The sequence below is a fragment of the Syngnathoides biaculeatus genome, chromosome 15 (assembly GCF_019802595.1).
Source record: "Syngnathoides biaculeatus isolate LvHL_M chromosome 15, ASM1980259v1, whole genome shotgun sequence".
Taxonomy (NCBI): domain Eukaryota; kingdom Metazoa; phylum Chordata; class Actinopteri; order Syngnathiformes; family Syngnathidae; genus Syngnathoides; species Syngnathoides biaculeatus.
The window spans coordinates 4,448,332-4,468,434 of record NC_084654.1 but is presented as its reverse complement, the minus strand read 5'-3'; the positions used below and the strand labels follow the sequence as shown (position 1 = coordinate 4,468,434).

Here is a 20,103-nt window from a genome sequence, read left to right as displayed (position 1 = left end):
AAACTTTTAATCATAGTGGGCTATTCTTCTGGACAATGTGTTGAACAAACCATTTTCCTCAGGCTTTCAAAGAGAAATGCATGTTCAACAGGTGTTGGCGTCATCCTTAAATAGGGGCCACCTGATTCACTCTTGTTTTCCCCAAAATTGATGACTTCACTGATTGAATGTCACACTGCTATTTTTTTAAACACACCCCTTTCAACAAATTGCCCAATGGCCCAGCCTTAAGAGTGTGCATATCACGAATGCTGCATGTGAGAATCTACTCCACCTACTGGTAACATGATATGTAGCAATAAAAAATATACTGAAAACGTGGATTAATCTGGTTCGTCACATTGGAGTACTATTATTTTGAATACTACTGTACCACACTGCAAAGACAAGACATTTAATGTTCAAACTGATAACCCCCACCCCACCACCTGCAACATGGAATTCTTTACCATTCTTGCTTGATGCACAACTGCAGTTGTTCAACAGTCCCATTGTCATACTTTTTGCTTCATAATGTGACGCACATTGTCAATGGCTGTAAAGTGATCTAGTACTCACATCCTTTTACCATGAACCCCTGAAAAAGCTGTTGCTTGGATAGCAGCCCTTGTTGCTCCATAATCTGTATATGCTTTCACCATTAATGGTGTCTTCATAGATGTGCCCATGTTACCAATGTCATGAGCACTCAGAAATCCCCAGACTATCACAGATGCTGACTTTTGGACTTTCTGGATGGATCTCGATGATCCTTTTTCTCATCGGCCCAGAGGACTCAATGTCCAAGATTTAAGAACATGTTTTGAAATAGGCTCGTGCTCAATACCTTAGGGTGAGGGGTTGTGGGCAATGTTCTCTCTAAGCTGCGCAACTGCGCATTTGCACACTTGTCGCACACTCTCAACGCAGATGAAAACAGATCCAGCTAAATGAACTACACATGACGTTTTTTTTTTTTGATTTTTTTTTGAACATGGCAGCACACTGCCTCTCTCAACGAGCAGCATTGTCACGCTGGGCCACTCTACTTCCTACTTTACCTGACTCTGCCCCCCTCTGGCTTTTAAAGGAGTACACTCTTAATTACAAATCGTCCACCACCAGGTGCTTTAGTTAGCAACACAGTCTGGGCAACAAAGAGCAAACTGTTAGACATGTTGCTTATGTTTACTCTTGATGATAATAATGGTAAAAGTAAAAAAAAAAAGAAATGCTGTTGCTTTGATGAATATTGGAGTATGTGAATAATGGAAGAAAAAGTGGTGAAACTGGATGAGATTTTCTCTTTTTTTTGAGTAAAAAGGTCTGGTCTGAAGCCAAAGTAGAAAATGCAGGATGAGATGGTGTGTAATGTTAAAATTCCCCCTTGGCACAGACTGATCAAGGATGAAAGCACAGATGATACATTGCCCAAAAAGCTAATTCTGTATTTTAAATGTAGGAGGGAACATATCAACCTTAAAACTGTTTGGGAGCATCATCCAGCTTTCAACATGCATTGCTAAAGATATTCTGCAAGCAATAATTCAGTTTTACACCAAGAAAAACAGACAGGGATATAATTGTGAGTTTAAAAAAAATGAGACAGTTGGAAACATAGTTGGCTTGGTTAACTTGGCAATGTATTTTTTTGTTTGTTGACATTTTCGGTGTAAGTTTGCAAAAATACAAAATTGTTCTTGAAAATTTTCTGATGGGAATGTAATCTGAACCTTTTAATGACCCATGTAACTTCAATGGATGACACTGATTGACCACAGTGCGTACATCTGATGTTACTCACAGTGGTCAAAAGGAGCGCACGCGGCCATAGTGTGTTTGCTCAGACGTAAAAAATTAGAGGGAAGAGCGGTTGTGGGTTCAGAAAATTGGAAAGTCAAAAGTTCCTGGATTTTATGTCTATTTGGGTGAACCATTCTATAAAAAAAGAGAGCAGGAGGAAACTCGTGCATTTGTTTTTTGTTTTTTTTACTTTGATCATTCATATTTGACTTTTTTTTCATCACACGAGCTTTCCTATTCTTTAATGCAGACAACCTAGAGGCTATACAGATTGGAAGGATTAGATATAAATCCTAAATCAACAATTGTGTGCTAAACCCAAATCCACTTCATACACTCCCAGAGTCTGGTCCAAATACACCAACAACATGGCCATTCTGAGAAGACTGATGGATGAACGAAGTCTTGGTATTCAGTACTAAATTAAGTTGCACTTTATGCATCATTGGTTTTGTGTTCCAGAGCGATCTAACTCAGGACATTTCCACTTCTGTACTGTGGGTGAACAATAAGCCCCACATGATTACTCTGGACTACACCATCCAAATTCCTCAGGCCAGCCCGGAGACCCTGCCTGAGGTCAGGTAGGTGTTGTGGGTTTGAACACACCAACGGCTATCTCTTATTGCACTAACTGGCCACAACATAAGGTACACCAGGAAAATAAAATGACCTCTAATAACACAATGTCATGAGCAGTAAAATGTAGTTTTGCCTTTTCTAAGTAGCCACCAGGGGGTGCTCAATTTACAGTAGTACCCAAATGGGACATTTCAAGGCATGAACTGCCCACAATGAAAGTGGGTTTCCCAGATCGGAAGTTTTTTTCGTGCAAGATTTTTTGAGACATTATTGCCACTTAACACTTCCGTTCCTGGCTTCCTTAGGTAAAAACTCGGATAACATCAGTGCATGCTCGTCGTGTCTGTTTGATCATGTATGATCACGTGAGATTTTGTGTTTTGGTGCTTGAACGTAAATCTTTGTGTGTAGTGTTATGTGTTGAAATTATTGAAGCAGACCTCACACAACACAAACAAAACTGCCTGACTAATCTTGGCTCTGTTACAGAAAAAATTATTTTAAGATTTGAAAAATCCATATGGTTGGTCCAGGTCTAAATCTCATTTATGTACATTATGTACAAATTCAGGTTAAAATGCCACCACATGAACAGAACTCCACCGTAAACTGAGGAACTCCTGTTCAACGTATTGCCTTGCCCAAATTGCAGCAGAGGTTGTAAAATTTGCATGCATTTAGGCCCACCACTTGCTCAAACAATTAGAACTAATTGTCTTCCAACTTGTGTGAAGTCGTAAATTCCTCACAGTCAAGGTTATTCTTGCCCTTGGTTGGATGCAAGAGATCTTTATGTGTGCTCAATGTGTCTTTCTAGTAAATTCCGTCTCTCCTACTACCCTCACCGCCTGGAGAGCTTTAAAGCGCTGCTGCAAGATGCCTTCGGCGGCAAAGTTGAGCACAACGTCTACGGAGATTTCATGGCATATGTCCCTGGTCAAGCTCAAGCTCCGTGCTACTTCATCCACGTATGCAAGAAGACTGCATAGGTGCACGGACATGGCACGGAATATCATAGTTTTCAGTTAAACCATATTCATTCTCCCAAATTCTTGTACATTTAATCTAAATTTTAAATATCACAAAGTATAGCTTTCTAAACAACAACAATAATAATAATAAATAACGTTCCTATGTAGCCATTGGTGGTCCACCGATTAATACGTTCAAATACAGAAAGATGATGGCTATAACTTAAGTAGGTCATGCCAATCTTCTTGTAATGTTTCAGGGTTGATTTTTATTGTTAATTCTTCTGTGTTTACCACCTGAGTCTTAAAAAGCAAGTTCATATAATGTTTTTTTTTTTTTTTCAGGGAGAAAATGCTAAAGAAAAATATGTCATTTATAGTTTCTTGGTGTAATCACCCTAATCACTATACTTTGGTTGAAGATTATATTGCGTATTCTGCTCTTCATATTTGCATGTCTAGCTGTAATCTTGCACGGTCGTTGATGTCAGAGCATCAAAAAGTCGCTACTGGTTTTGTGAACTAATCTGATGTTTTATCAATCTAACCTACTTTGAGTGTTACACAGGGTATCACTGTCATGATAGTAAGTCCTCAGACAGTTTGCATTTGTAAAGGGGTTTAGAGTTTTAAAGTACTTGAAGACCAAATGATCAAACCTAGTGAATGTTTAACAGCGCCAACTGTGACTTACAACTTTTGACTTTGTACGACATGATTTTACCATCATTTTAGAGAATGTGGTTTCATGTGTCCTTGAAATATTTCTTTGTGACATTATTTGATGCTAAACCAGAAAATAGTTCCACTTGTTTGTGATTTATGAGGAAAAAAAAGAATGCCCTCCTCAATTCCACATTACTTGCAGGTTGTGAGCTGAAGCTTGAACACACTATCATCTTAAGACGTGCTGTCAACCAAAGATTTTACATCGTTCTTTCCTTTACTCAGTCTTTGATTTACACTTTGCACAGTGCTTGAAATGTGTTGAAAAGAACATTTGCTGATGTTGGCCCAGCCATGCAAAATAAAATTCATAGCGAGAGAGTACAGCAGGAAATTTAAATGTTATCCAGGACACTGGCCCCCTGCCGTTTGTCTTAAGACGGTATGGTAAATCAGTGCCTTATGTAAAAATATATGTAGTACAGTACAGTGTTTCATTTTGAAATGCGGTGGGTTAAGATGTTTTTAGAGAACATTTCACAGCGGTCTTATGTTGCTGATTCTTGAAGATGATCACTTGTAATACTTTGCTTCAAAATACATTAAATAACATTTCATGTTGTGTGTGTGTGGGTTCCTATGCCTTGTAAGTTGTGGAAGATGGCTAACAGCTGTTTCACATTTGTGTTCTGCTTCACTATACCCACTGTTATGTTTGAAGAAGTTAACATGTTTGGAGCTTTTCTTCAACTTTTAATATTTAATGTGATTGTTATATAGCAGGGTGGAACAGTGGATCAGGTGTAGAGCTTTGGCCTCACAGTTCCGAGGACTGGGGTTCGAATCCTGGCCCCGCCTGTTTTGTGTTTGCATGTTCTCCCCTTCTGTACCTGCATGGGTTTTCTCTGGGCACTCCACAAAACATGCATTAATTGGAGACTAAATATCCTCTTGGTGTGATTGTGAGTGCGACTGTTGTCTGCCTTTATTTGCCCTGCGATTGGCTGCAAACTAGTTCAGGGTGTACCCAATGAGAGCTGAGACTGGCTCCAGCACTCCTGCAACCCTCATGAGGATCAGCGACTAAGAAAATGGATGGATGTTATATAGCAACATGAATTATTGAACTATTACACGAAGGAGGCAACTTTACTTTTCAGTGTAATGGACAATGTGATGTCAAGTGAAAGTTCCGTGATAAAAATCAAAACAAACCTGATGATTAAATTGTATTCTACTTATTCTAATCACTACAGCGGAGGGTGGGGGGTTGGGATTCAACTGACAGTGCTGAATTGTTGGTCATCACACAGAGAACCAGATCACACATATGTCAGGGTGGATGTAAAAGTGAAGTGATGGGTAAACACTGCCGTTCCAGTCATTATAGATGTTAAATGACATTTTTCAATTGTTTTTTTTTTTTTTGTCGCTGTCAAATGTCTAAAAATCTCTTGGATATTTTTAGTACTTATGGAACGTTCTGAATCCATTGGAGAAAAATAATACAAAATGTGGATTGGACGCCAGAGGGCAGTATAGCATAACAACATACTCTCCGCCTGGAACGGCAGCAAATCTCTTCAACCCAACAAGTAAAAAGAAATGAGATGAGTGGTGTGAAAAAAAATATTTGCCCCCTTCTTGATTTCTTTTTAAACTTTTTTTTGCATGTTTGTCATACTTGAATCTCTCCCACCATCAAACATTGAAATATTAAAGAAAGATAACACAAATACACACAAAATGCAGTTTTTAAATTTAGGTTTATTTTTTTTAAGGGAAAGAAAATAATCCCATCCAACAAGGCCCTGTGTGAAAAATACTGCTCATTTTGAATATGCAATTCCACTCTCTGATGGAGCCTCCTCTCCAGCACCCCAAAGACACCTTACCAGAGAGGCTGAGGAGTCTGATCCTTCTATAGTTGAACCACACCCTCTGGTCCCCATTCTTAAATAGGGGAACATCACCCCTAGATGTCAATCTAGAGGCACTGTCCCCAATGTCCACGCAATGTTGCAGACTTGTGTCAACCAGGAGAGCCTTGCCATCGAGGATCTTTTTAACTACCCAAGAGATAGGAGATCCTGCCTCAGAGAACCCAGACTACGCTTCCTGAGGGGGAGGTGTGTTGGTGTAATTAGGCCAGGCATATACAGTAAGCCTTGAGTTTGTCACTTTCATTTGCCAGTTCGTTGTGTTTGAGACTGTCGTTGTCTGTGTGAGTATACAAGCCTCTTGTTATGTATTAGCCTTGTTGACACAGCTCGCATTCCTGAGCCACCACAGCTAAGTCGAGTCTTGTTTTTTGCCTAGTATTAATCCGACCTCATTTTTATGTTTTTGGACCTTCCCTGTTGCCACATGATTTTGTACCTCTGCATTTTTGGACTGCTTATCTGTGTATGACCTCTGCCTGGAATAAAACCACCCTCAACATCATGTCCTTGCCTCAGAGTCCTGCATTTGGGTCCATCCCCATGTCGCATGCTTGTGACAAAAAAAAAACATTAATTTAAGACTCAATTTTGTGATTGTGTCCTCTTCGACTAATATTTAAGTTTGTTTCACCCATCCATTCATGTTCTGAGCCACTTCTCCTCACAAGGGTTGCAGGAAAGATGGAGTCCATCCCAGCTACAGTGAAGAAAATAAGTATTTGAACACCCTGCTATATTGCAACTTCTCCCGCTTGGAAATTATGGAGGAGTCTGAAATTTTCATCGTAGGTACATGTCCACTGTGAGAGAGATAATCTAAAAAGAAAAACACAGAAATCTCAATATATGATTTTTTAATGATTTATTTGTGTGATACATCTGCAAATAAGTATTTGAACACCTGACTATCAGGTAGAATTCTGATCCTCAAAGACCTGTTAGTCCGCCTTTAAAAGTTCTCCTTCACTCCATGTATTATCCTGAATCAGATGCACCTGTGTGAGATCGCATAAAGACACCTTTCCGCACCATACAATCAGTAAGACTCAAACTTGCAACATGGCCAAGACCAAAGAGCTGTCCAACGACACCAGAGACAAAAGTGTACAAATGATGAGTTCCATCCCAAGAACACCATCCCTACTGTGAAGCATGGAGGTGGTAGCATCATGCTTTGGGGGTGTTTTTCTGCACATGGGACAGGACGACTGCACTGTATTAAGGATAGGATGACCGCGGCCATGTATTGTGAGTTTTTGGAGAACAACCTCTTTCCCTCAGTCAGCGCATTGAAGATGGGTTGTGGCTGCGTCTTGCAGCATGGCAATGACCCGAAGCACACAGCCAGGAAAACCAGGAAGTGGCTCCGTAAGAAGCCCATCAAGGTTCTGGCGTGGTTTAGCCAGTCTCCAGACCTAGACCCTATGCTTTGCTTTGTTTGAGAGTCCGTGGTTAATCGTGGTTTTGACCGGCCAGGGTCGCTTTCACAGCACATCAATGGCCAAATCATACGAAAACAGTTAGCTGCATTGAAATAGATTGGTCAATATAGTAAAGTTTTATTTTGAAGGGTTTTTACAGGATATGATCGATGCATCTATTTTCTGAGTCGCTTATCCTCATGAGGGTCGCGACAGAGCTGGCGCCCATCCCAGCTGTCATCGAGCAGGAGGCAGGGTTCCCCCCTGAACTGGTTGCCAGCCAATCACAGGGCACATAGAGACAGACAGTCGCATTCACAATCACACCTCAGGGCAATTCAGAGTCTCCAATTAATGCATGTTTTGAGATGTGGGGGGGAAACCGGAGTGTTCGGAGAAAACCGATGCATCCACGGACGCAAACTCCACACAGGTGGGGCCGGGATTCGAACCCTGATCCTCAGAACTGTGAGGCCAATGCCCCTACAGCTGTGCCATCAAGTTTTCAGCATTCTCCTATCATGTGCCAAAAATCTCATTTTCTTTAAGTTGAGGATATCCTGAAATTTCAGACAATAATTGGAAAAGTACATATTGAGTCACTTTGACATCCAGTGGTCAAACTCAAGGCCAGGGGCTAGGGCTGGCCCGCCAAATCATTTTATGTGGCCTGAAAAACCAAATCAAGTACATCAACTTTTTATACTAAAATACCAAATTTGTAAATTGTCTTCACTTTTTATAATATAGAAACCACTTTTTGCAGGCAATGTAGCCTATATCAAGTAATTTTAATCATAACAAATAATGTGTTTACTGAATTCTGATTTCAAAACTATATCAATTTTGTTTAGTTATATAAGTCAATTAGACCTTTATATAGATTCACAGTTACAGTATAAAGGCCCTCTGAGGGAAATCATGTTTTCAGGGTTTAAATAAAGGCTGTCTAAATTATGAAAATCGATTTTCTTTGCAGCCTGCAACGTACACTAAAATGAACGTTCAATTCTTGGTTCCTTTGAACCAACACCACTGTAATCCCTATGAAGTAAAGGCAATGTATGTGGAACTAACCCAGCTGATTTAATATCCATTAAATAAGGGTTCATCAAAAAGTTTAATATAGCATTGTTAACAGTTATTTTTATCACACCAAATGTTGTATATGTGCACATCTAAATTTCATGTCACATTTTAAACTTTGGACAGGAACTCAGCCTTTTGGCAAAAACAGTAACTTCACACAACACTGGTAGCTTTTGGAAATTAAAGTTTGACCAAGACGACAAGTCATCTTCTTTTCCTTTCAACTTGTCCCATTAGGGATTGCAACAGAGTGTCATCTTTTCCCATCGAAGCCTATCTTATGCATCTTCCTCTCGAACACTTATGTCTTCTCTCACAACATCCATCAACCTTCTCTTTGGTCTTCCTCACGGTCTTTTGCCTGGCAGCTCCATCCTCAGCTCCCTTCTACCAATATACTCACTTTCTTGCCTCTGGACATGTCCAAACCATCAAAGTGTGCTCTCTCGAACTGTGTCTCCACAACATCCAACTTTTGCTGTCCCTCCAATGAACTAATTTCTAATCTTATCCAACCTGCTCACTCCTAACAAGAACCTCAACATCTTTATTTCTACTACCTCCAGTTCTGCTTCCTGTTGTTTCTTCAGTGCCACCGTCTCTAATCGCTACATCATGGTTTTGTAAACTTTGCCCTTCATCCTAGCAGAGACTCTTCTGTCACATAACACACCAGACACCTTCCGCCAACTTTTCCATCCCACTTGGACCCGTTTCTTCACTTCCTTACCACACTCTCCATTGCTCAGTATTGTTGTCTTTAGTGCCACTTCCACCGTTTTATAAACTTTGCCCTTCATCCTAGCAGAAACTCTTCTGTCACATAACACACCAAACACCTAAGTTAGCTGTTCCAACCATCTTGGACCCATTTTTTCACTTCCTTTCCACACTCACCATTGCTCTGGATTGTTGACCCCAGGTATTTGAAGTTGTCCACCCTCCCGATCTCTTCTTCCTGCAGCCTCACTCTCGCCCCTCCATTCCTCTCATTCACACACATATATTCAGTTTTACTTCGGCTCATCTTCATTCCTCTCCTTTCCAGTGCATGCCTCCATTTTTTCTAATTGTTCCCCCACCTGATCCATGGTTTCACTGCATATCGCAATATCATCTGCGAACATCATGGTCCAATGGAATTCCAGTCTTACCTCATCTGTCAGCCTATCCATTACCACAGCAAACAGGGAGAGGCTCAGAGCTGATCCCTGATGCATTCCCACCTCCATCTTGAATTCTTCTGTTACACCTAAGGCACACCTCACCACTGTTCTGCTGCCCTCATACATGTCCTGTACTATCCTGACCTATTTCTCCGCCACAACAGATTTATGCATGCAGTACCACAGTTCCTCTCTTGGTATTCTGTCATAGGCTTTCTCTTGATCTACAAAGACACAATGTAGCTCCTTTTGACCTTCTCTGTACTTTTCCACGAACATCCTCAAGGCAAATAATGCATCCGTGGTACCATACTGTTGCTCGCTGACACTTACTTTTGTCCCGAGTCTGGGGTCAACCACTCTCCCATAACTTCATTGTGTGACTCATCAACTTTATTCCTTTGTAGTTCCCACAGCTCTGCTAATCGCCTTTGTTCTTAAAAATGGGAACAACCACACTTCCTCCATTCTTCAGGCATTTTCTCCCCTGCTAGTATTCTGTTGAATAAGTAGGTCAAAAACTACACAGCCACATCTCCAAATTACTTCCATACCTCCACAGGTATGTCATCAGAACCAACTGCCTTTCCATTTTTCATCCTCTTCAGTGCCTTTCTAACTTCCCCGTTACTACCGTCAATTTTGTAGGTCACTCTATGTTCCTGCCTCTTCTTGAAAAAAAGTGTTCGCTACTGCCATTTTCATCCTTTTTGCAAAGTCCACCACCGTCTGTCCCTCAAAGTTCCTTTCCCACGCATCACTTCATCGCCCCTGTTTCCTTCAACAACATGTCAATTACAATCTGCACCTATCACAACTCACTCTCTGTCTGGGATGCTCATAATTACTTGATCTAATTCCTTCCAGAATATCTCTTTCAACTCTCGGTAACATACTAACTGTGGGGCATAACCGCTGATCACATTATACACAATACCCTCAATTTAAAATTTCAGCCTCATCACTCAATCTAATACTCTTTTCACTTCCAAAACATTCTTAGCCAGCTCGTCCTTTAAAATAACCCCTACTCCATTTCTATTCCCATCTACTCTATGGTATAATAATTTAAACCCTGCTCCTAAACTTCGAGCCTTACTCCCTTTTCACCTGCTCTCTTGGATGCAGAATATTTTCCTCTCATAGTCCCAACATTTAAAGTCCCGAAACTCAGTTTCAGGCATTGTGCATTCCTCTTCTTCTTTTAACTTCCCCCTTATTAACCATTGCCACTTCCTGGTCCTTCACAATTGCCCCTTCTACTCTTCCTTCTCTCTCATTTTCTTCATTCATCAACTTCTCAAAGTATTCTTTTCATCTATTTAGCACACTACTGGCATCAGTCTACGCATTTCCATCGCTATCCGTAATCACCCTTACCTGCTACACATCTTTCCCATCTTCAACCCTCTGTCTGGCCAACCTGTAGAGATCCTTTTCTCCTTCTTTTGTGTCCAACCTGGTGTACATGTCATCATATGCCTCCTGTTTAGCCTTCAATACCTCGACCTTTGCTCTAGATTGCATCTCAATATATTCCTTTCACCTCTCCTCAGTCCTCTCGGTGTCCCACTTCTTCTTTGCTCATCTCTTTCCTTGTCTGACTTCCTGTATTTTGGGGTTCCAACACCAAGTCTCTTTCTACCCTTTTTTAAAAGAAGACACCCCAAGTACTCTCCTGCCTGTCTCTCTGATCACCTTGGCTGGAGTAGTCCAGTCTTCCAGGAGCTCCTCCTGTCCATTGAGAGCCTGTCTCACCTCTTTCCAAAAGGCCACACAACATTCTTCCTTTCTCAGCTTCCACCACATGGTTCTCTACTCTACCTTTGTCTTCTTTATCAACCTACACAACACCAGTGTCATCCTACACACCACCACCCTATGCTGTTGAGCTACACTCTCCTGTACCATTACCTTACAGTCAGAAACCTCATGCGGACAACAGCGTTTGCAGAAAATATAATCCATCCGCATGCTTCTACCTCCGCTCTTGTAGGTCACTCTATGTTCCTGCCTCTTTTGGAAAATTTGTTCACTACAGCCATTTCTATCCTTTTAGCAAAGTCGACTAACATCTGTCCCTCAAAGTTCCTTTCCTGGATGCTATACTTACCCATCACTTCTTCATCACCCCTATTTCTTTCACCAACATGTCCGTCACAGTGTGGACCAATCACAACTCTCTGCTCAGAACTACTTCATCTAGTTCCTTTTAGAATTTCTCTTTCAACTCTCGGTCACATCCTACCTATGCATGTTTTTAGGATGCGGGACGAAACCAGAGTCTTCTTCTTTTCCTTTTGACTTGTCCCGTTAGGGGTCACCACAGCATCTTACCCTATCTCCTGTGTCTTCCTCTCTAATCCCAATTACCCTTATATCTCCCCTCACAACATCCATCAAACGTCTCTTTGGTGTTCCTCTCGCTCTTTTGCCTGGCAGCTCCATCCTCAGCACCCTTCTACCGATATACTCACTCTCTCATCTCTGGATATGTCCAAACCATCGAAGTCTACTCTCTCGAACCGTGTCTCCAAAACATCCAGGTGTATGCTGTATCACTAATGATCTTATTTCTAATCCTATCCACCCTACTCACTCCAAGAGAAAACCGTACTTGGGGTGCCTTCTGGTAGGAAAGGGGAGACGGAGACTTGGGGTGGAACCCCAAAATGCAGGAAGTTATCCAAGGAAAGAGATTAGTGAAGAAGAAGTTGGACACGGAGAAGACTGAGGAGAGGAGAAAGGAATACATTGAGATCCGACGGATGGCAAAGGTAGAGGTGGCGAAGGCTAAACAAGAGGCATATGACGACATGTACACCAGGTTGGATACGAAAGAAGGAGAAAAGGATCTCGACAGGTTGACCACACAGAGGGATAGGGATGGGAAGGATGTGCAGAAAGTAAAGGTGATTAATGATAGTGATGGAAATATGTTGACTGGTGCCAGTAGTGTGCTAAATAGATGGAAAAAGTACTTTGAGAAGTTAAATGAATGAAGAAAATGGGAGAGAAGGTAGAGTACAAGAGGCAAGCATCAATGACCAGGAAGTGGCAATGATTAGTAAGGGTGAAGTTAAAAGGCACTGAACAGGATGAAAAATGGAAAGACAGTTGGTCCTGATGACATACCAGTGGATGTATGGAAGCAATTTGGAGAGGTGGCTCTGGAGTTTTTCACCAACTTATTCAATAGAATACTAGCGCGAGAGAAGATGCCAGAAGAATGGAGGAAAAGTGTGCGAGTTCCCATTTTTAAGAACAAAGGCGAAGTTCAGCACTGTGGAAACTTCTTCTTTTCCTTTCGGCTTGTCCCGTTAGGGGTCGCCATAGCGTGTCATCTTTTTCCATCTTAGCCTATCTCTTGCCTCTTCCTCTCTAACCCCAACTGCCCTCATGTCTTCCCTCACAACATCCATCACGCTTCTCTTTGGTCTTCCTCTCGCTCTTTTGCCTGGCAGCTCCATCCCCAGCACCCTTCCACCAATTTACTCACTCTCTCGCCTCTGAACATGTCCAAACCATCAAAGTCTGCTCTCTCGAATCTTGTCTCCAAAACATCCAACTTTGGCTGTCCCGCTAATGAGCTCATTTCTAATCCTATCCAACCTGCTCACTCCGAGCAAGAACCTCAACATCTTCATTTCTGCCACTTCCAGTTCTGCTTCCTGTTGTCTCTTCAGTGCCACCGTCTCTCATCCATACATCATGGCTGGCCTCACCACTGTTTTATAAACTTTGCCCCTCATCCTAGCAGAGACTCTTCTGTCACATAACACACCAGACACCTGCCACCAGCTGTTCCAACTTTCTTGGACCCATTTCTTCCCTTCCGGACCACACTCACGATTGCTCTGTATTGTTGACCCCAAGTATTTGAAGTCATCCACCCTCGTTATCGCTTCTCCCTGGAGCCTCAATCTTCCCCTTCCACCCTTCTTTTTATGAACATTTATTACGTTTTACTTCGGTTAATCTTCATTCCTCTCATTTCCAGTGCATGCCTCCATCTTTCTAATTGTTCCTCTGCCTGCTCCCTGCTTTCACTCCATATCACAATGTCATCTGCGAACATTATGGTCCAAGGGGATTCCTGTCTAACATCATCTGTCACCCGATCCATTATCACTGCAAACAGGAAGGGGCTCAAAGCTGATCCCTGATGCAGTTCCACCTCCATCTTGATTTCTTCTGTCACACCTGCGGCACACCTCACCATTGTTCTGCTGCCATCACACATGTCCTGTACTATTCCAACATATTTCTCCCCCACACCAGACTTACGCATGCAGTATCTGAGTTCCTCTCTTCGTACTCTGTCATAGACTTTCTCTAGATCTACAAAGAAACAATGTACTGTAGCTCCTTCTGACCTTCTCTGTACTTTTCCACTAGCATCCTCAAGGAAACTGATGCATCTGTGGTACTCTTTCTAGGCATGAGACCATACTGTTACTCGCAGATACTTACTTCTGTCCTGAGTCAAGCCTCCACTACTCTTTCCCACAACTTCATTGAGTGGCTCATCAACTTTATTCCTTTATAGTTCCCACAGCTCTGCACATCACCTTTGCTCTTAAAAATGGGAACTACCACACTTCCTCCATTCTTCAGGCATCTTATCATCCACTAGTATTCTGTTGAATAAATTGGTCAAAAATTCCACAGCCACCTCTCCAAATTGCTTCCATACCTCCACAGGTATGTCATCAGGACCAACTACCTTTCCATTTTTCATCCTCTTCAGTGCCTTTCTAAATTCCCCCTCACTACCTCCGCTTTTGTAGGTCACTCTATGGTCCTGCCTCTTCCGGGGAAAAAAAGTGTGCCATACAGCCATATCCATCCTTTTTGCAAAGTCCTCCACCATCTGTCCCTCGAAGTTCCTTTCCTGCATGCCGTACTTACCCATCACTTCTTCATTGCCCCTGTTTCCTTCAACCCTAACCCTAACCAACATGACCATTACAATCCGCACCAATCACAACTCTCTCAGTCTGGGGTGCTCAGAAGTACTTCATCTAGTTCCTTCCAAAATTTCTCTCTCGGTCAGATCCTACCTGTGGGGCAGAGGCGCTAATCACCTTATACATACTGTAACACCCTCAATTTCAAATTTCAGCCTCATCAAACGATCTGATACTCTTTTCACCTCCAAGACATTCTTAGCCAATTCTTTTAAAATAACCCCTACTCCATTTCTCTTCCCATCTACTCCATGTTAACATGTAAACCCTTCGAGCCTTACTACCTTTCCACCTGCTCTCTTGGATGCACAATATATCAGTCGTTCTCCCAAACATTATGTCAACCAACTCCTGAGCTTTTCCTGTTATAGGTCCAACACTCAAAGTCCCTCCACGCAGTTGTAAGCTCTATGCATTCCTCTTCTTCTTCTGCTGATGAATCCGTTTTCCCCCTCTTCTTCTTTGTCTTTGACCCACAGTAGCTGAATTTCCACCGATGCCCTGGAGGTTAACGGTGCCGCGGGTGGGAGTTGTTAACCCGGGCCATGACCAATCCGGTATGGAATTCTTTATTCCTTTATTTTAATTCTCATATTTGTTTCGCACAGTTTTACGCTGGATGGCCTTCCTGACGCAACCCTCTACATTTATTCGGGCTTGGGACCGGCCTTCAGATTTCACTGGCTTGTGCCCCCATAGGGCTGCTTTACCAAGATGGCAAGTACGAATGCTATAAAAAAAAAAAATTCTTTACCTACCCATTGATAAGGCAATAGGTTAGAGTTGATGTGTTTTGTTGTTTGATGGTTTGACCGATGGTGACGTTTTAGGTCAATATTAAAGGGCTACTGTCATGAAATGGATGATTTTTAGTTATTAATGAAAAAACGTCAGCCAATATGGGCCCATGCATTTTTTCACCACAAAAATTGACTTTGACGTATACAGCTTTTTGTAACTCCGCCATGAAAATCCTCTCGAGGGATTTGTTTTTTTAAAGACGCAGGAATTGACGTAAAGGACAGCGGCGCCCCCAAGTGGACTCATTTGTTTCCAATGGTTTTACCTCCGGGAAGGTAGTTCGTTGTTCCTTCGTGTTAGCTAAAATGCCGGCTCATTGCATTGCTTGACATTTCTTGAACACTCAGGAGAATCGATTTAGCCTTCATAAGTCTGCAAGAGACACGGTTCGTTCTGTAAAATGGATTGCACGGGTGCAGAGGACGAGAGCTTCGTTGGTTCCAAATAAGAGGTCGGTGTGTATCCAGCTACTAAAAAAAATAATAGTTTGGGGCGGACCACGTAATCGGTCTCTCATCACGTAACAAAACAAAAGATCTGCGTACGAAATATGTCAATGTGCAGGTCGGACGGAGTCGGGCTGCTGCGCGGACGGTGGTGAATCTGAAGAACCCAGCCGAGAATGCCTCATTCAGCCGCGTGCGTGCAGTAATGCGCCCCGGCTCAACGGTGTTCATCGAGTATTGCGGCGGCTTTGAACATACCCCTAAAAGCAGCACGGCTCGGCTCCATTATATGCCACCGTGGCGCCGAAAATCTGCCACATCTGCGCCGCGTTTGCCATTCACTGCTTCTGTGACGGCTGCGCGTCGGGCTTTGCGGACGGGGGCGGCTCTGAAGAACCCAGCCAAGAATGCCTCACTCAGCCCCGTGCGCCCAGTAAAGCGCCCCGGCTCTACTGTGTTGTTCATCACGTACTGCGGCGTCTATGAACAACCCCCTAAAGCAGCACGGCTCGGCTCTGTCATAAGCCACACCGGCCGGCTGCGATGAGCCGCGATGGCTCATCTCCGCCGTGGAAGTGGATCGGACGGGGATGCAGTTTGGCCGTGATCGCATATCATCTGAATATGGCTTGAAACAATAATGTAATATTGCCCCGAGGCCTCGAAACAATAGTGTAATGTTGCCCCAGTAACTTCACTCGGTTGTGTGGTGTTTTCCTTTTCGAAGAGAGCTTCCGTGTCAGAAGGGGCGCGTTTGTCTCCCATAGTTAGGGTGCACCGCATGTTTTCATTGGCGAATGTCCGGTTGACGTCACGGATGGAGGATGCAGCCAATATGGCGGCCACTTGGATATTGTACAATGACACTTCTGCAACTTTGCGCATGGATGACACGCTCTCTGCTCACATTTATTTTTTCGTATAGACATTGAAGTGAAAAATGTTATTTGTATTTTTCATGTCAATATCTATTTTAGAATGTTTATAGGGATGACACTTGGGCTTTAAGATGCCCTGTCCTCTGGTTTTTGTGTTTAGACTAAGACTAAAATAAAAACTAAAAACCATTAGTGCAAAAGTACAACCAACCGATTTACCTGTTCGCTTTGTCAGTGTTGGCATTGTTTGACTGGTCATTTATTTTAACATATGTAACACTTTTGTACGTTGTTGTCATTGGGCCCAACAACAAGTTCGTGCGCATTCCTTTTTGTTGGTTTTCACCACTTTCTTTTCCAGCATCGCCGGACTGTAGGCATCCAAAGTGGAAACCCAAATGTTTAAATTTGAATGAATTCCTGGAGAACCACATTATTCCCGGTTCCAATCGGTACTTGATTTTCAATGCCCAGCCATCATAACTGTACGTGACAAAAAATAGATTTGATAACCCTGCTTTAACATATGTACTTATAAAGTGATGTTGTTTTTTTTTAGTAATCATGCAGTCAATAAAAATGATCTGACTCTTGTCTGTTGATATTCACTGCATAGAATGTACAACCTTCTGTTTTAAATGAATCCTCTGATGAATTGGTATTATAATGACCTATAAAAACAATTGAAAATCCACTATTGTGTGTTAATGTGTTAATCATCATCACTTGCCTTGAAAAACGAGAATGCTTGATGGATATTTTTGGTTTTATGGCCCGATAAGTTTCCCTCTCACTGCTGCCATTTATCAAAAGTTTAATAAGTCTGAAATTGTCTACAAAAATGATTCTCAACCAGTGCGCTGGGTCACGTTAGTGTGGTTTAGGAAAGTATCAAATTCTACTTAATATATATATATATATTTATTTATATATATATATATATATATATATATAATATATATATATATTTCCAAGTAATATTGTATCTTTGTTCATATGTTAATGCCAGTAAGAGATAGTGACACAAAGAGCTAATGCAAGTAGAGCAATGGCAAGAAGTAGATAGAGTAATGAATTTATCCACTTTTTATGACATTTTCTTTGTTGATGTTTTAAATTGTAAAATATGTTCCTTGGCTCCATAAAAGTTGAAAATCACCAGTCTACAATAATTGCCTCTTCATGAGAAAAAGCAAAGGGCTATCTTCTAATGAACCAGAGAAGACTTGGTTTGCATCACATTTTTATGGCTCTGTTACTGCAATAGAGGAATCTGTACAGTAATAATTAATGGCTGTGCTCTGCCCTTGAACAAATATGGTAAGTACCCCACCATCTGAACATCTTTTTTTCCCACCTAAAGCAAAATAGACAGCATTGGTTATAACTATGGAGAAGTGAATCCCCCCACAAACTGTCACTTATCCCTTCTCGCACAGATCGTCTCCTGCTGTCAACAAGTGACTCTGTGTGTGTGTGTGTGTGTGTGTGGTGTGTGTGTGTGTGTGTGTGTGTGTATACACTATGTATTTGTAAATGTAGATGGTGGCTTAAGATATAGGAGCTGTTTCTTTTATCGCTGCCATTGTTGGCCCCTGTTGAGCAAAATGGATGCAATGAAAGAGGTGGAACAATTAAAAAAATATTTATGTTTATTTCTTTAGGAGCTTCCTATACCCGGCAGCGTGTGTACACATACATTCTATATTTGGAGACTTTTAGAAATCTCTCCCTTGGCCAGATTTAGGGCCTGTTACCATTTACTGTACCATCATTATCAAAAAGCAGTTGGTCACACTAAACGCAACAGCAGCTATAGGATTTTCCAGTCTGTGCCAAGTCATTATTTGGACAGAGTATGCCAGATTTTGAATGTTTGTTCTTGTGTTACTTTTAGGTACATAGTGTAATTTAGACTGGACTAATTTCTTAATACATAAATGGTTTGTAAGCATCCACAAGATCCAGTAAGGGAATAAAGATACAGGCAACATCCCTTGCTGAGGGGGGGGGGGGGCGTGAACAAAAACTATGTGAAAAACAACATTTAGGGATATTGGGTGTCACGACTCACCCAAGAAGACAGAAAGTCACATTGTGTGGAATTGTATGAAATAAACACACTGTGCCATTCCAAATTTGGTAATGAAATGAGGACAAAAAAGAAGGACCTTTTTACAAGTTATCAATTTCCTCTGTATGCATTTGAAATGATAATTAGACTGCACTTTAGCATACACTCGCACACCGATCAGTAGTGTAAATTGCTTGAGGCTACATTTGATGCACTGATATTGTGTCAAATAGTTGTCATAGTTGAGAAACAGCAGTATTCTGTTAACATCAAAGAAAAACATCAACAATTTTTGATTGATTAAACGAAGATCATTCCACCAAGTGCAATCAAAAAAGCAATCAATTATTTCAATCAACAGCTGAAGCAATGCACTTGCATAAGTGTGCACACTCTTATATAACTGTAATATGGGTGTGTTCAGAATGAATAGCACAGCCAACCCATATAAATTCACTTCCAGAATGATTTGTCCCAATTTGTCTGAATTTCCTTTTTTTTTTTTAATTTTGTCAAGAACATTACCATGGAAAATTATCACATTATTGATGATGCAATAAGATAAAAACAATTCTGTATACTGTTGAAGTACACAAAACACTCTGCCATCATAATCATGAATGAGTTATGGCTTCAATTTTTGTTTATTTGTTATGACTGCATCTACCTTGTAGGCTTGACATAATTGCAGCATAAAAAAAAGGATATGGAATTACCAACATGTTGGTGTCAAAAATAAGTCTGGATTAATCCGTCTTTAAGAATTCTGTTTTCAACTTTTCAACAGAAAAAGTTTGAAATTAGATGAATAGATCTTAAAAGTCAGTTCAAGTGAGCATTCTATTGTGTAAAAAATCAAGTTTGCTGATAAACTGGATAGTTTATGCAAGGACAAGAGTTTAGATTTCTATTTTGTGAATGTACTTCTATCGGTCTTCTCTTGCATGCCATTTACTGTATAATATGTATTTCCTCAAAACAGTGGACGACTGCTTAGCACATCTGCCTCACAGTTCTGAGGAGCTGGGTTCAAATCTCGGCCCCGCCTGTGTGGAGTTTGCATGTTCTCCCTGTGCCTGTGTGGGTTTTTCCACATACTGAATGCAGCCCTATGGGGGGACAAGTCAGTGCAATCTGTAGGCTGGTCCCAAGCCCGGAGAAATGCAGAGGGTTGCGTCAGGAAGGGCATCCGGCGTAAAATTGTGCCAAACAAATATGAGCATTCGTCTAAATTCCATACTGGATCGGTCATGGCGCGGGCCAACAACGCTCGCCCATGGCACCGTTAACCTCCAGGGTGTCGGTGGAAATTCA

At 41.6% G+C, this 20,103-nt stretch overlaps 1 protein-coding gene across 1 annotated transcript in view; it reads left to right on the top strand.

Annotated features, from left to right (window-relative positions):
- The window catches only part of gnmt (glycine N-methyltransferase), a 28,736-nt gene extending 24,113 nt beyond the window's left edge, over window positions 1–4,623 (top strand). The window contains exons 5-6 of the mRNA XM_061844297.1: window positions 2,245–2,366; window positions 3,182–4,623. Of these exons, the coding sequence (XP_061700281.1) occupies window positions 2,245–2,366; window positions 3,182–3,353 (294 nt within the window). The 3' untranslated portion in view covers window positions 3,354–4,623. The remainder of the gene's footprint in view (window positions 1–2,244; window positions 2,367–3,181) is intronic.
- Window positions 4,624–20,103: the final 15,480 nt, after the last annotated feature.